Consider the following 15,140-nt stretch of genomic DNA (forward strand, 5'->3'; position numbering starts at 1 on the left):
GGAAAAAACTGGCCTGTTTCTTGGTGAGTCTCTAGTCCCTTTGCTGCCACATCCTCCGTCGGTAAGGGAGACTCATGATGGCTAAAGTCAGCGACCAGATCAGAATGAGTTCACTAGCATTACACCCGAGATGAATCTGACCCAGTGTCTCCATGACAGACCAACTTCCTCTCCCATCCAGCCTGTCGATGGATCACCACAGTCATTACAAGACAGCCTTTCTCTCCTAGAGACTCCTAGCCACCCGGAATTTCCGGACTGTAGATAAAAGTGCAGAAAAAATGAGGTAGTTTCTCTACCCCTTCCATCCAAATTGGGCTGCTGTTTTCTGGGGCACTGCCATGAAAGGTAACCTACTGGTACGTCCCTACTGTGGTAAGTATGACTCTCCATTCTTTCCTTCGTGGAAGAATGCTGCAAATCACAGAGGCTGTTAAATGACCTTGCAGGAGGGGAGAAAAGGGGACTGGAGGAGGAGGAGGGGAAGGCTAGGAAGAAAGGCAAGGGGAATCTTTTTTATTGGATAGTGTATTAGTATGGCAACATTAAAACTTTCCATCCAGTCATGCAAAACCTCAGGGGGTGGGGGAGTGAGGAGGAGGTGTGTCAACCTCTGCGGTGTGATTTTAAACCCTAAGGCAGGTGAGAAACGTACTGAATTAAAACAGTGCCAAGCAACCCATGCAGTGGGGTGTGTCTTGCAATGATGCCTTGCCATGGTCTGCTCCCACATGCAGCCCTGCCACCCCCACTGAGAACAGGGGCATTTTCAGGCTAGTGTCGCCAAGGGGCTCATTCGGCCTTACATCACTCTGAGTGGCATGCCGAAAAGTGCTCAGTGTTTGGCCTAACTTTCTGCCCACTGAAGTCAATTGGGAGGCTTTTAGCAGAGCTTGGCCAACACTGAGTGCTTGACCCCACTCCATAAGGCTGAGCAATGGCCAGGGACATCCCTAGCTGGGTACGGGGCCCAGGGAGGAAGTGACGGATTTGTCTCTTCCAGGACCGACTGCTCAGGCCAATCACACCAGCCTGCAGGCCCCCCCCCACCCCTAAAGCATGGGACCCGAAGCAGTTGCCCCGATTCGCCCTACCCAAGGGCAGCTCTGGCACTGGTGTGCTGTGCTTTAGAGAGGAAGCCAGAGGGTGCGCTGATGTTCAGCCTATAGGGAAGTTGTACTCCAAGCCCTGACCCTAAGCCGGAATCCCAGCGTTTGGCCTGGGTAAATGACTTCAGGATGGGACCCACTTATGCAGCCCTCCCCCCCACCCAGTATAACACTAGGGAGTGGTTTTGTGCAGTAGCTATGCTAACTAGCCTGGGAGTCAGGAGACCTGGGTTCCACGCCTGGCTTTTATTGCAGGTTTTGGCATGTTGCTTCATCTCCCTGTGCCTCAGTTTCCCATCTGTAAAATGGGGATAATGACACTAGATGCCTTTGAAATCCATGAGTGAAAGAGTTTGGGTGAGAGGATACTTTTTCTCTACGGGTGACATTCACTCCAGGCAGAAGACCTTGAGCTTAAATGGTGTACAGGCCTTGCCCTGCACTAGAGTGACCAGATGTCCCACTGTCGGGGCTGTCCCAATATTAGGGGCTTTCTCTTATATACATAACTATTACCCTCCCCTCCCCCCCCCGAAAAAAGTGTCTCACTTTTTTACACTAGCTATCTGGGCACCCTGCTGTGCACCACCACATGAGAGTAGATGTCATCAGCTCTACCTTTGGTTCTGCCTCTCATCGTCACTCTGTGGGGAGCGCCTGAAACAGAAACACAGGCTGGGACTTTCAAGGAGCCCAAAGGGAGTTAGGTAGCTGTGTATGCTTAGGGTGACCAGATGTCCTGATTTTATAGGGCCACTTCCGATTTTGGGTGCTTTTTCTTATATAGGTGCCTATTACCGCCCACTCCCCGGCCCGATTTTTCACACGTGCTGTTTGGTCACCCTAGTGTATGTCCACATTTGTGCCTGTATTCCAGCAATACGTTGGACGCAGCCCCTACCCAGCCCACCAGGCTCTTGCTGCAAAAGCTTCAGGTCAGGAGATCCCTTGAAAGCCAGTACAAGGTTAATGAGAAAATTCCCACTGCTAAAGCTGCCATGGATGAGGCAAGAAGCCAGGTCGCTGGCCCAGCCAGGTCCCTGTTTTCCATCCATTGCCAGGTTCCCACTTGCAAACCCTCCCCAAGCCCTGGCTCAGACCAGTTGCTCCTAGCAATATGCCCTTAGGGCTTGTCTACACTTGACATGCAAACTGCTAGGAGCAATTGGGCCAAGCCAGGGCTTGGGTTTTTTTTTTTTTTTTTGCAAGTGGGAACCTGAGCTGGGTTGACCTGTTTTTATACAGCCCAGGCCTTAGCACCAGTGCTAGTGTCACACAGTGGAAGGCCCTTTGAAACATTCCTGCTCACCCCACCCCTTTTTTTCTGACAACAGTTGCTGTTTACTGGGAAGCAAAGACGTGGCATGTTATCTTTCAGCCTCGCCTTTCCCTTTTACTCAGCCCAGTGGCCTTTCCATAGGACACACCTTCTACGCTGTCTCATTAAAAAGGAACAGAGCCGGAGGGTCAGATTGGAGGAAGCTACGTCACAGCTGGCTCATTGGAAAAAAAAAATCTGAGAAACCATAAAAACTTTTTGGAATTATAGTGCAAATCATTGGCAAGGTGTTTGGGTTTTTTTAATAGCGCTGAAGTTTTCCTGCAATGCCCTGAATATTTCCCCAGTGCTCCCCCGGGGTGGTTGAATTAGAGAGGTCGGGGGCCGCACTGGAGGAGACAAATAAAAGCACATCATTTAGGCAGTGTGAAGGCAGGTTCGCTTATTTCACGTGACCTTCCTGGCATAAAAAGGAGCAGAACCATTCCGAGTCTTCTACAGCTGTGCAGGCATCCAACGTGGCGTGCGGGCAAGCTGAAGGCGGGCAAGGTGCAGAGACAGTAGCAAAGGTATGGAGCCTGCCTAGCCGTGGCAGGCTTATGATCGGGCAAAGACATAGAGTGGCAGGAGAGCCATGGACTATGCCCAAAGCTAGGGCCCTTCCAAATTCATAGCCATGAAAAATGCGCTACGGATCGTGAAATCTGGTCTCCTGCCATGAAATCCAGTCTGTTGTGTGCTTTTATCCTATACTGTACAGATCTCACCGGGGAAACCAGCATTTCTCAGATTGGAGGTTCTGACCGAAAAGGGCATTTCAGGAAGGTCGCAAGGTTCTTTTATGAGGGGGGCGGTACTGCCACCCTTACTTCTGCGCTGCCTTGAAAGCTGAGCAGTCGGAGAGCGGCGACTGCTGACTGAGGGCCCAGCTCTGCAGGCAGCCGCACAGATGTAAAGGTGGCAATGCCAGACCAGGCCATCCTTCCTTCTGCGCTGCTGCTGGCAGCGGCTCTGCCTTCAAAGCTGGGTCCCGGCCAGCAGACACCAATCTCCAGCTGCCCAGCTCTCAAGGCAGCCACCACCAGCACAGCGCAGATGTACTGCAACGGCCCCCCTCCCATAACCACGACACCCCCACACACACACATGCACACACAAAACTCCTTTTTAGGTCAGGACCCCTACAGTTACAACACTGTGAAATTTCAGATTGCAATAATGAAATTTACAATTTTTAAAATCCTATGACTGTGAAATTGACCAAAATGGCCCATGAATTATATCTGGGCTAGCCCTGGGTTACAGGCCTTTCCCTACCAGCCTTGATCAGTAGGCAAGTTGTTTCAGTGTTCTGCGCCTGAACTCCCCAAATGAAAAATGGGACCAATATTTCCCTGCTTCACAGGGGCGTTGTGAGGCTAAAAATCCCCTGGGACTGTAAGTGCCTAGACAATGAATTGATGTAATGACGATAGCAAAGAGAGCAGCCTTAAGCAGCAGGGTCGAGAGGAACTAAGTATGCCACCCCATGGCCCTCTCCAGTGTCGCAGCAGATGAGACGTCATCACAGGGCCAGGGACATATCAGTGGAGAAATCGGTGACACCCGCAGCAGGCCAGATTCTCTGTCGGATGGCCAGACAGTAAATCAAGGCAGCAGTGACCAGGAGGTATTGCCTTGCAGGAGCTCCCACTGGTCACACTGAGGATGCACCTTCGCTCTAGATTCTGAACAGGGTCACTTGGGCTTTTAGGCTGAGATTTTTTTCATACTTACCAGTGCATGCCCCCAACTCCCAGTGTATGGCTACAGTGCAGAGTCATTTTGGACTCTTACATTGCTGCCCCTAATCTTTCCGCCCTGCCCCAATCCAGTCTCACAACCATCTCACCTGAAGTTGATGGGGCTTTAAACTCAGGTTAGCTGGCCTGCGTAGGCAGGGGAGAGGGGAGGAACCCAGGTCAACCTGTGGAACTCCTTGCCTGAGGAGGTTGTGAAGGCTAGGACTATAAGAGGGTTTAAAAGAAAACTGGATAAATTCATGGAGGTTAAATCCATTAATGGCTATTAGCCATGACAGGTAAGGAATGGTGTCCCTAGCCTCTGTTTGTCAGAAGGTGGAGATGGATGGCAGGAGAGAGCTCACTTGATCATTACCTGTTAGGTTCACTCCCTCTGGGGCACCTAGCATTGGCCACTGTTGGTAGACAGGATACTGGGCTGGATGGACCTTTGGTCTGACCCAGTATGGCCGTTCTTATGTTCTTCTTTCATTTGGGGTGTTGGAACATTTTTTCTAGTGGGGTGCTGAAAGCCATTGAACCAAACTGTAAACCCTGGATATAATAGCCCACGTCCAGACTAACCCGCGGCATCGGCGGGTTAAAATCGATTGCTCGGGGATCGATATATCGCGTCTAGTCTGGACGCGATGTATCGATCCCCGAGCGCGCTTACATCGATTCCGGAACTCCATCAACCCGAACGGAGTTCCGGAATCGACACGGAGAGCCGCGGACATCGATGCCGCGCTGTCCAGACGGGTGAGTACCTTGATTTTAGAAATTCGACTTCAGCTACGTTATTCCCGTAGCTGAAGTTGCGTATCTAAAATCGATTTTAATACCTAGTCTGGACATGGCCATAGAAACCACTTCAAGCCAGGGGGTGCAGCAGTACCCCCGGTACCGCTAGTTCCAGAACTGATGAACCCACCCACTTGCAGTGAGGACACAAGCAAAACCACTCCAGTCCCTTCCCACAATTCCCTGCACGATTTAGTGACGACGTGGCCTCACTGAATTGAATCTCAGTGAGTGTTCAGTGTTTAGCTCCCTTCAGCTCCTCGGACAATCCCAGCCTGAAGAACCCTCCCACTACGTGCCGTGGATTTGGGATGGGAAAGGTGGGTGGAGCTATTTTAGTTTAATTTTAGAAAATGCAAGTGGCTTAAGAAAAAATCCCCAATCAATGCCTCAAAATAGCCCCCTGATCATTGGGGAGGACCCTGCTCGGAGCACACTGAGAGATGAGAAGGGATTTACAACATCAGGAGTGGCTGGTAAGGCCAGAGTGGGCTGTTCATTGTCATTCTGGATCCCTGGCGCCCACCAATTCTAGATTGATGCACATAACCCACCTGCTGCGATCATTCTTTTCTCCTCCAATGAATTTTCCTTCCTCACGTCCCAGCCCTTTCCCTGCCCTGCGCGAGAAATTCACTGAGGTTCTGAGCCTGGCTGTGTGACTGTGGGCAAGTCACTTAACTTCTCTGTGCCTCAGTTACCTCATCTGTAAAATGGGGGCTAATGATGCTTCCTTCCTTTGTAACATGCTTTGAGCTCTATGGATGAAACACCCTATAGGAGAGCAGGGTGGTACAGGTCATATGACTTCTGATTTACACCTGTGTGTGAGATGAGAATCAGGCCCCTTATCGCAGGCTTTAATCTTCATTATCATGTTCACCCAGATGAAACTGAATAGGCATCGGGTACAAAGTTCAAAAGCCCCTAAGTGCCTTAGGTGACTACGTCCTATTGCATATCAGAGGGACTTGGCTCCTAAACCGCTTACCTGGCTTGTCTGACATGCATGCAGATTTCCAAGTGAGCTCAGCACCCAACGAGCACTCATCCTGCTGAGTCCTTCTGAAAAGCTCCCACCTAAGAACTCCTTCCTGTTCACCCTTGCCACCCGCCTCAGCCATGGAAACGATGCGTTACACAGCCACAAGCAATGCAAGGCTTAGCCAGTTGAGGTGGGAAAGGGCATTGTAGGTGTCACAAAAATCGGCCTGTTTTTTATTATTTACGTTGTAGTAGTGGCCACCCTCTATTAAGCATGTTCTCAGCACAGAGGAAGACAGTCCTTGCCCCAGTGAACTTCCAATCCCAAATGAAGCCACACCGAGGTTGGGAGATATGGATGCAATGTATGAGGAGCTCACCGTGAGGTGAGCTATGGGCTTGGTAGCTACATCTTATACTGCTGCTTTAAGTTAAACAAGATCCATTTACCTCTTCCCGTCCTCCTCCCATGAGTCAACCCCCTTGTCTTCACCTCCAATTCCCAGCATTGATTCCAGTATCCTTACCTCCTTGCCAACATCCCCTCACCCCTCAGATGAGCAGCTCATGCTGAAGACAAAGCAATGACTTGGAGAAGTAGGAGACTTGGCCAATGAGTTTCCTGAAGGCGCTGCAGGAGGTGGGGGTTCTTTAGGGGGAAGAGAGGGGTGTTGTGCACAGGGGGAGGGGTTAAGATAAGGTTTCTGCTAAGGAAAGTCTGTAACCTGTAGAGAGAAGGGTTTATAAATGCTCAGGCAGGGAGGCAGCCTGGGAGGCAGGGAACGCTTGTGTATATACGCTACGATCTGTCAGCTTTTGTGGGACAGGAAAGTGTAACACATTGGCTTGAAAGCCTGAAAGTAACGTCATCCAAAGTTTCCATAGAGGAAATCCAGAACCTTCCCTTCAGTTGTGAGATGTTTTATTTGCCACCTCAAATAACTCCTGGGTTTTGTTTGGCTCGGGCACCTGACCTTGGGTACCATCACAGGACTCACCATGGCCCATTGCTTTTAATTAGCTTTGATCCTGGGGGTTATGCACATTGCAGCACAGCTGAATATGCTGTCAAAGTGTCTAGCCTCCCTTCCCTTATTTCTATCCCCTGCTATACGTACACACGTCCCTGCTGTGCACGTGAACACAGAGCAATGGGGCCAGATTCTCTGCTGGGGTAAATCAAAGTTGTTCATAAGAACATAAGAACTGCCATAGTGGATCAGACCATTGGTCCATCTGACCCAGTATCCTGTCTTCTGACTGTATCCAATACCAGGTCCTTCAGAGGGAATGAACAGGGACCCAGCGTCTGTCGCCCATTCCCAGCATCTGGCAAACAGAGGCTAGGGACACCATCCTTGCCCATCCTGGCTAATAGCCATTGATGGACCTATCCTCCATTAACTTATCTAGTTCTTTTTTTATATAATCTTGGCCTTCACAACATGCTCGGGCAAAGAGTTTCACAGGTTGACTGTGTTGTATGAAGAAATACTTCTTTCTGTTTATTTTAAACCTGCTGCTTATTAATTTCATTTGGTGACTCCCTAATTCTTGTGTTTTGAGAAGTACATAAAACTTCCTTATTTAATTTCTGCACACCAGTCATGATTTTATAGACCTCTATCATATCCCCCCTTACATTCCCCCTCATTTCTTTTTCATCCTGAAAAATCCCAGTCTCATTAATCTCTCCTCATACGGAAGCCAATTCCATACCCCTAATCATTTTTGCTGCCCTTTTCTGAACCTTTTCCAATGCCATTATATCATTTTTTGAGATGGGGCGACCACATCTGCATGCAGTATTCAAGATGTGGGTGTACCATGAATTTATATAGAGGCAATATGATATTTTCTGTCTTATTATCTATCCCTTTCCTAATGATTCCCAAGATTCTGTTCCCTGTCCTTCACTGCTGAAGCATCAGCTGAGAACCTGGCCCACACTACACACCTACGCTCTGCAGTGTACTGTACTCATAGACATGCTCTGTCCATACACCCAGATCTGACTATGTACACATGGGTTTCGTACACACTGGGTCTGATTCTCAGTAACTCTGTGCTAAGGATGGTTGGGAGTTAAGGTGACTTCAAGCCAGCTTTGTGCTCCATTAATTCTCCTTGCTGTGGAAGTCTGAGCAGCTTCAGTGCTGTTGTAACTGTAGATCGGCTTTAGATGGGCACTGTGCACTATACCTCCTGCCCTGATTTGAACCCTACGCTGAAGGCAAGTGCAAATGAACACATGATGTGCAAAATCAGAGGCACAACGTGTGCAAAAAGTTGCCATGACCAAATCTGCCCTGACTCACCCACTCATGCCAGGGCAGCTTTTGGAGTGAGTCTTGGATCCTAATTCATAGCATAGGCATAGCTAGAGAGCCCATCCATCTAGCAGTATCCCTAGAATGCTGTCGCTAGCATCTAACAACTTTTCTAGAATTACAGACAAACCGTTTGATTTGTCCATGGGGATGGCCAATGCTGCCTCCTTCCCACCGTTGAACCACGAATTTCCTCTCCCCCTTGGCACTTGCAGGTGGGTTTTAATCCTGTGGGGGTTTTTTAAAGAAAAAATGACTCATCCTTGAAAAAACACGCAAAATTGTGTGGGTTAAATCTGGGGAAAGGACAGGAAAAGGTCCAAAAATGTGAGCACCTAAAAAAAAACACGTTAATGAAATTTGTAAAACCTCTAACCCCTCCTGGTTCACCCAACTCAAATGATGACGCCCAGGCACACCATGGCAGCTAAACAACCCAGGTTACACACCTCTTGCACATACACTTGCTGGCCATGCACATGTCAGGCATCCCCCCAGGAGCTGTCACATGCTCTCACACATGAATAACCTGGTCCCCATTCACCTCTTGCTCACCCCCTTGTAAACCAGGCACAGTCAAGACAAGTTGCTGGGGTTACATGAGTGTAAGGATGAGAAGACTCAGGCCCAACCAGCTGGGCACTAGGGCTGCCAACAGGTTTTCCTCATTGCCGTAGCTGGTATTTTTCATGGCAGCACATGCAATAGGAACACAGCCCAGCAGTACAGTGCCAAAACACGCCAGGGCATCAAACAGGGCCTCATTTGCACTTCAAAGTTTGTTTCGTTTGCTTGTGTTACAATAGCAGATTGCTCCAAGTATTTCCTTAATCCTGTCGCCCATGTCCAGCATGAACACGTGCTGCCAGGGGCAGCTGAGCCACATGCTGAGCTATGGGGCTGGAACAAGGGTTGTATATTTAAAAGGAGCTGTATGATCCGTTAAATCCTGGCTGGCAGGCTCAGGAGTTAGAAAGGGTTCCAAGGGCTTGCCTGCATGAGGAGATGCTGAGACTCAACCAGAATGCCTGCTGGGGCACCTGGCCAGTATAAACCAGTGTGCCTGCTGCAGCGTCATGTGCCGGGTCTGGGGGGCAGATGGTTGACTAGGACACCCTCGCAGCCCTCAACAGGTACGTCTATGCTGCAGCGGGAGGTATACTTTGATGCACCCGTCATTAGCTCCAATCAAGCTAGTCCACTACAAATTGCAGCATAGCTGCAGGAGCATGGACTAGCTGCCCAAGTACAATCCAGACCGAGCCCCTAGGTACGTACCTGGGTGACTAGCCAGTGCAGCTGCCTGCACTGGGGTGGCTATGCTGTGCTTTTCAGGGTGCTACCTTGGTCGAAGCTAGCGGGGGTACGTGCTGGAAATCACACCCCCAGCTACAGTGTGGACGCACCCTTAACTCCTCAGCTTCAGCCTGATTTCAGGAGGTGCTGAGCCGCCTAGTGAGGTCAGCGGAAACTTTCACGGTCTCAGCAGTTCTGAAAAACAGGCAGCTTCTGTCCATGGATGCACTAGGGCTGGACATATTGTGGCTGGCCTCTACGCATGGGCACAGGGGAGGAGAGGCTCTTTGGCCTTTCCACCTTGTCTTGCATTTGCTCCATGTGGCCCCACCAATGGCAAAGGGAACGGTTGACTAATGGGGACCAGTAACTCACAATCTCCTGAGGCCTAACAGCATGCAAAGCAGGAGCAAAGCCCCATGGAAGGAAGATCGCAGTGTAGGGTGTTTTAGGTGCCAAGGGATTAACCCTTCATGGGCACAGCAGCAGGCTGGACCTCAGCTCCAAGATGCTACAGGTCTGTATCTAAGCAAAGTTGCGTCTGGAATCAGGTGGGCTAGGAGGGCTGCTGGGGGAGCTTACCACAGATGTCTCTCTGAAGGTTATTGTTATTATTTATTGTTTGTATGGTGATAGCACCTGGAGGCCCCTGGAGGGACAGGGCCACCTTGGTCCTAGGTGCTATACAAACACGTAGTGTGTGACAGCCGCAGAAGAGCTGAGAAGAAGGGGTGTTTTTCCTTTGTGTCAGCACTGATCCTTCCCCTGCCCTATGTTTCTTTATGGCAAGAGGACTGGTCAGCCCCCATCTGCTCTGCAATGATCCATGTGGCACCTTACACAGGAGAAATTCCAACCTCTGTCTCCATAGTCTTGGGCATGCTTGAGTTGCTTCTTCAGCAGATGCCAACTCTGGCCCAGACTGAACTCCCCTTCTCCACTGAAAGAGGAATTCAGTGGCACCAGTGAAGTCAATGGAAAGCCTCCCACTGACTTCAGAGGGCTCTGGATCTAGTTCCTCTATCCTCAGCCTCCCACCTTGCTCCATTCCCAGCGTGTGCCAACCTTAGCCACATGAGATGCTAAAAGACGATAGAGTCTCCATGTCTATCTAGCCCTTGGCTGCCTTATAGGGTTTTCCCATGAGCACAGAACTCTTACAACAGGAGCTGAGAACAAAGAGTGATCTGGCTTTATGGAGGGAGCCCGCAGACAAAAAGAGTCACTCCCCGCCCTCTTTAAATGCTCAGCTCCTCTCATGGCTACCCCAATCCAGCATTGAGAAGTGTCTTATTGTTCCATATACTAGGATTCTTCTCTTAATCCTGTACCCGACACTTGCATTTCTTTCACCAGAGCTCTGAGGAGACTTGTTTCCTCCTCAGGTCATTCTGCAAAAAAGCCATGGCAGAGATGTGTGTTGGCAAAAAATACCCAGCAGGCGGGGAAGGTGGACTTCATATGAATCTTTAATGCACAGAACAACCTGTCAGGAGCCCTGCAAACGAAGACTCCACAAGCAGCAGTTCTGCAAACTCGGAGCGTTAAAAAAATCCCAGTTTGCCTGCAATGTCTTTGCACCTGCCTGGCTGGCGTTAATCTCCAAGATCTTCGGTTTCAGGATGGTGCCTCCAGCTCCCGGTGTCGCCTCCCACAACTGAGACGCTTCGCCTTGGCTCCTTGACGCACTGATGCAGCGGGCCCCCTTCCCCACCTGGTCCACTTCCAAGGCTAGCAGAGGAAGGGGCAGCTAGCTCTCCTATGCCCTGACCTGGCCCTTTTGGATTTCTCCTCCTCTCAGACTTGGAGCATGTAGTCCAGAAAATTCGGTAAGAAAAGATTAAAAAGGAGAGACGGTGCTATTGAGTCGACTTAGGTATTTTCATTTAAAAAAATAAAACAAAAAGGGAAATCAAAGTCCAACTGGCTGATTTCTCGTTTCTCCACCGCCCATGTCCAACAGTTCGGTTTGGCCTCGCTGTCCCCTCCATCTGAACGTCACCCTTCCCCTAAGCCCACCAGCTACTCAGGTTGTCACATGTCTGTGACTCCTCGGAGTTCCCTCCCACAGCTCCAGGCCAACATCGTCCCTCACCGCCCCTTGGACTCCCCATACGTGTTGCGCAGCATGGAGACCATCTTCTCCTCACACGTCACTTTGGTGTCCTTTAGGATGTTGTACCAGACCATGCCGGCCGGCCGGACCTCTTCGCTGCGACAGAACAGGTAGGGCATGGTGTCAGTGCGGCTCTGGATATAGGCACTGCGGAGCAGGGTCGAACAGTGGCTGCTAACTTTCTCCAGCCGCCTTAAGATCAGGTGAGCTTTCCTGGAATGAAGAAGAGGAGACGGAGACATAGCAAGAAGGTGGAAGCAGTTAGACCAGGGAGCTAGGAGCCAGGACTAGAGGTGGGTGAAATAGTTTTGGCGACTACTAAATTTGCCGAAAATTCATTTTTCAGGTTGAATTTGGCAAAAAACAAAACCAACCAACCAAGCAAACAAAAAAGATGATTTTAAAATGGGGAAATGGTTTGTTTTGGCGTTTTCAACATGAGCTGTTACAAAATGAGCTGTTACAATCCCTTCAAATTGACATTCTGTTTAGAAAATGTCAATTCCAACAGACAATTTGTTTCAAGGTGATGTTTTGAGTCAACAGCCAAAATAGTTTGCTTGACCAGACTGAATTTTTTTTTCAGTTTTTCATTTTGGCAAGGGAAAAAAAGGAGTTTTGGTTTGGCCACCACCAAAAGAAATAAATAAATAACTACATTATTCGCTCAGCTCTAGCCAGGGCGGTCTGTCCTGTCACATAGACAAAACAGTTCTGTTAACAGTTGCCAGTAGCTAGACAGATCAATAGATTCTCTCTTCTGACTGATTCCTAATTACAGTAAAAGGTTTTTTATCCGGCATGTTGGAGAAATGGGGATGCTGGCAAGTGAAAAATTTAGGTTAACTGAGAGGGAGGGAGTTTGGGTGTGAGAGGGGCCGCGGGAGGGGGTTGGGGCGAGGGAGGGGTTTCGGGGTGCCGGATCTGGGGGACGCTCATCTTGAACGGCTCCCTGCAAGTGGTGACCTATCCCTGCTGTTCCTAGGTGGAGGCATGGCTAGGTGGCTTTGTGTGCTGCCCTCTCCCTATCCCGATCACTGGCTCTGCAGCTTCCATTGGGTGGGAACCACGGCCAGTGGGAGCTGTGGGGGCAATGCCTGTGGGCAGAAGCAGTATACAGAGATGCCTAGCTGCACCTCCACGTAGGAACAGCAGGGATAGGTCACTGCTTGTGGGGAGCCACCCGAGGTCAGTGTCCCTTTGATCCGGCACCCCGAAACTCCTCCCGTGCCCCAGTCCCCAGCCCCGCATGCTCTCCCGCACTCCGAACTCCTCATGGCTATTCCTCTGCCTAGGAGCCACAGGGACCTGTCACCGCCTCTGGGGAGCCACATGGAGCCAGGTAGGGAGCCTGTCGGCCCCATGCCTACTGGACTATAAACCAGGCTTTCTATGAAGATTAGAAATGCCAGTTTATAAAGCTTTCCGGTTGATACAGGGCTGGATAACACCCCTTTTACTGTAATGAAATGTCTATAGCACCTGCTATGCCAGCATCTCAAAATATTTTACAGATGATACAGATAGGACAAGAAGCAATGGGCTTAAATTAGCAAGGGAGGAGTTAGGTTGGACATTAGGAAAAACTTCCTAACCGTCCGGGTGGTTAAGCACTGGAATAAATTGCCTAGGGAGGTTGTGGAATCTCCATCATGGGAGATTTTTGAGAGCAGATTAGAACAACAACCGGTCAGGGATGATCTAGATCAGGAGTGGACAAACTATAGCCTTTGCGCCACGTCTGGCCCATCAAAGCTTTTAATCCATCCCTCGAGCTCCAGTGCCCTGCTCCCAGAGCTCCTGCCTGGAGCTCCAGCTGGGGAGTGGGGTCGGGGGCTCCTGTGTTATGGGTGTGAGGACATGCTGCACAACCCAAATGCACCTCATGCACCATCAGAGCCTGGAACATGCAAGCCCAGCTGCCTGCTCCTTTCCTAGCACCCAGAGGCAATTCGATTGTGGGCTGTTGGGCCCTACGTGGGAGGAGATTTCTGAGAACTCAATGTGTTCCAATGACTGGAAGCTAACGCCCGACAAATCCAGGCTAGCATACAATTTGGGTTCAGACAAGAGCAAAATTGTGTAGCAAAATCAACAAACAGCTCAGTAATGTCATTTCCTAACAGCGCATTGTCCAACAGAATTATTTTAATAGAGTTGATTTTGAAACAAACGTGTATTGTCCTGTTTGAACATGACTTGTTAATTTTGTGAGCATTCATGGCCCACTATACAATTTCCATACACAGATGTGGCCCTCAGGCCAAAAAGTTTGCCCATCCCTGGTCTAGATAATACTTAGTCATGCCACAAGTTCCAGGGACTGGACTAGATAATCTCTCGAGGTTCCTTCCAGTCCTATGATTCTATGTTAATTAATTAAGGCTTATGGCATCTATGCTATTATTCCCAGTGTACAGACGGGGAAACTGAGGCACAAGGAGGTTTAGTGACCTTCTCTATATAAAAAAGCTGGGAATACAACTCATCACATCTCTCAACTGCGTTGAGTCATCTAACCGAGGCTGCCCTCTTCAGTAACACTGACACATCACAGAAAGTTTACAGAGTCCAGCCCTATGGCTTGAAACCTGGCAAATTCCCACTGGGGTTAGGGCTTGACTGGCATGAGCAGCTCAAGTAAAGCAACTCTTACTGGGATCTTTGGCAATTAGAGTAATATATATATATATATTACTCTAATTGCCAAAGATCCCAGTAAGAGTTGCTTTACTTGAGCTGCTCATGCCAGTATATATATGACTGGTTTGCCATATATATATGACTGGTTTGGCAATGCATTCCTGAACCAAAACTGTGCCTTCAATAACTCCCTGAGCCCTTCGGAGTTTAATGCATGCTCCCTTGTTTATTGGTTGAAAAAGACAGAGAGAAGCAAACATCCTGTTGGAAACTGGGCTTCCTCCCTCAACTCAGGGGCCAAATTTGCCTCTCAGTTACACTGGTGCAACTCCATTGAAGTCACAAGTTGATCACGATTCTTAAGAATGAAACACTGACTATTGTGAACAAACCATACATCCCTTTAGCCATCTATCTATCACCATAGCACAACCCTCAAACTTGCTGCTGCAGGAAGCCACTGGAGAAGCAAAAAGCCAAATGGGGATACCTTGCCCTCTCCTTCTGTTACTTATCTGGAGTTCTCCAGAATACCTGTCTCCCCCCGGCTCACGCCTCACTGAAGGAAGGAACCCAAGCACACAGCTTCCCTCTCTGCATTTCATCAAGTCTTCAGAGGGGGGATGGGCTAGGAAGAACCCAACTCTGTAACAGCAGAGAAGGAAATGTGCAACAACCCCCTAAGACAAAACAAAATACAGTAGTTAGAGGCCAACCCGCCCCTAGTAAGAGCCCACAACATGCTAAATCAAAAGCAGGGAAAGAAGGTTTATTTGACTGGTTTGAAAGTCTCAAGAT

General features: G+C 49.4%; 1 protein-coding gene across 2 annotated transcripts in view; it reads right to left on the minus strand.

Moving 5' to 3' along the window:
- Positions 1-11,034: 11,034 nt before the first annotated feature.
- ASTN2 (astrotactin 2) overlaps positions 11,035-15,140 on the minus strand; it is a 639,084-nt gene continuing 634,978 nt past the window's right edge. For both annotated transcript variants that reach the window (XM_030535214.1, XM_030535213.1), the window contains one exon: positions 11,035-11,912. In XM_030535214.1, coding sequence (XP_030391074.1) covers positions 11,675-11,912 — 238 coding nt within the window. In that variant the 3' untranslated portion in view covers positions 11,035-11,674. The remainder of the gene's footprint in view (positions 11,913-15,140) is intronic.

This window comes from Gopherus evgoodei, chromosome 16 (assembly GCF_007399415.2).
Source record: "Gopherus evgoodei ecotype Sinaloan lineage chromosome 16, rGopEvg1_v1.p, whole genome shotgun sequence".
Taxonomy (NCBI): Eukaryota; Metazoa; Chordata; order Testudines; family Testudinidae; genus Gopherus; species Gopherus evgoodei.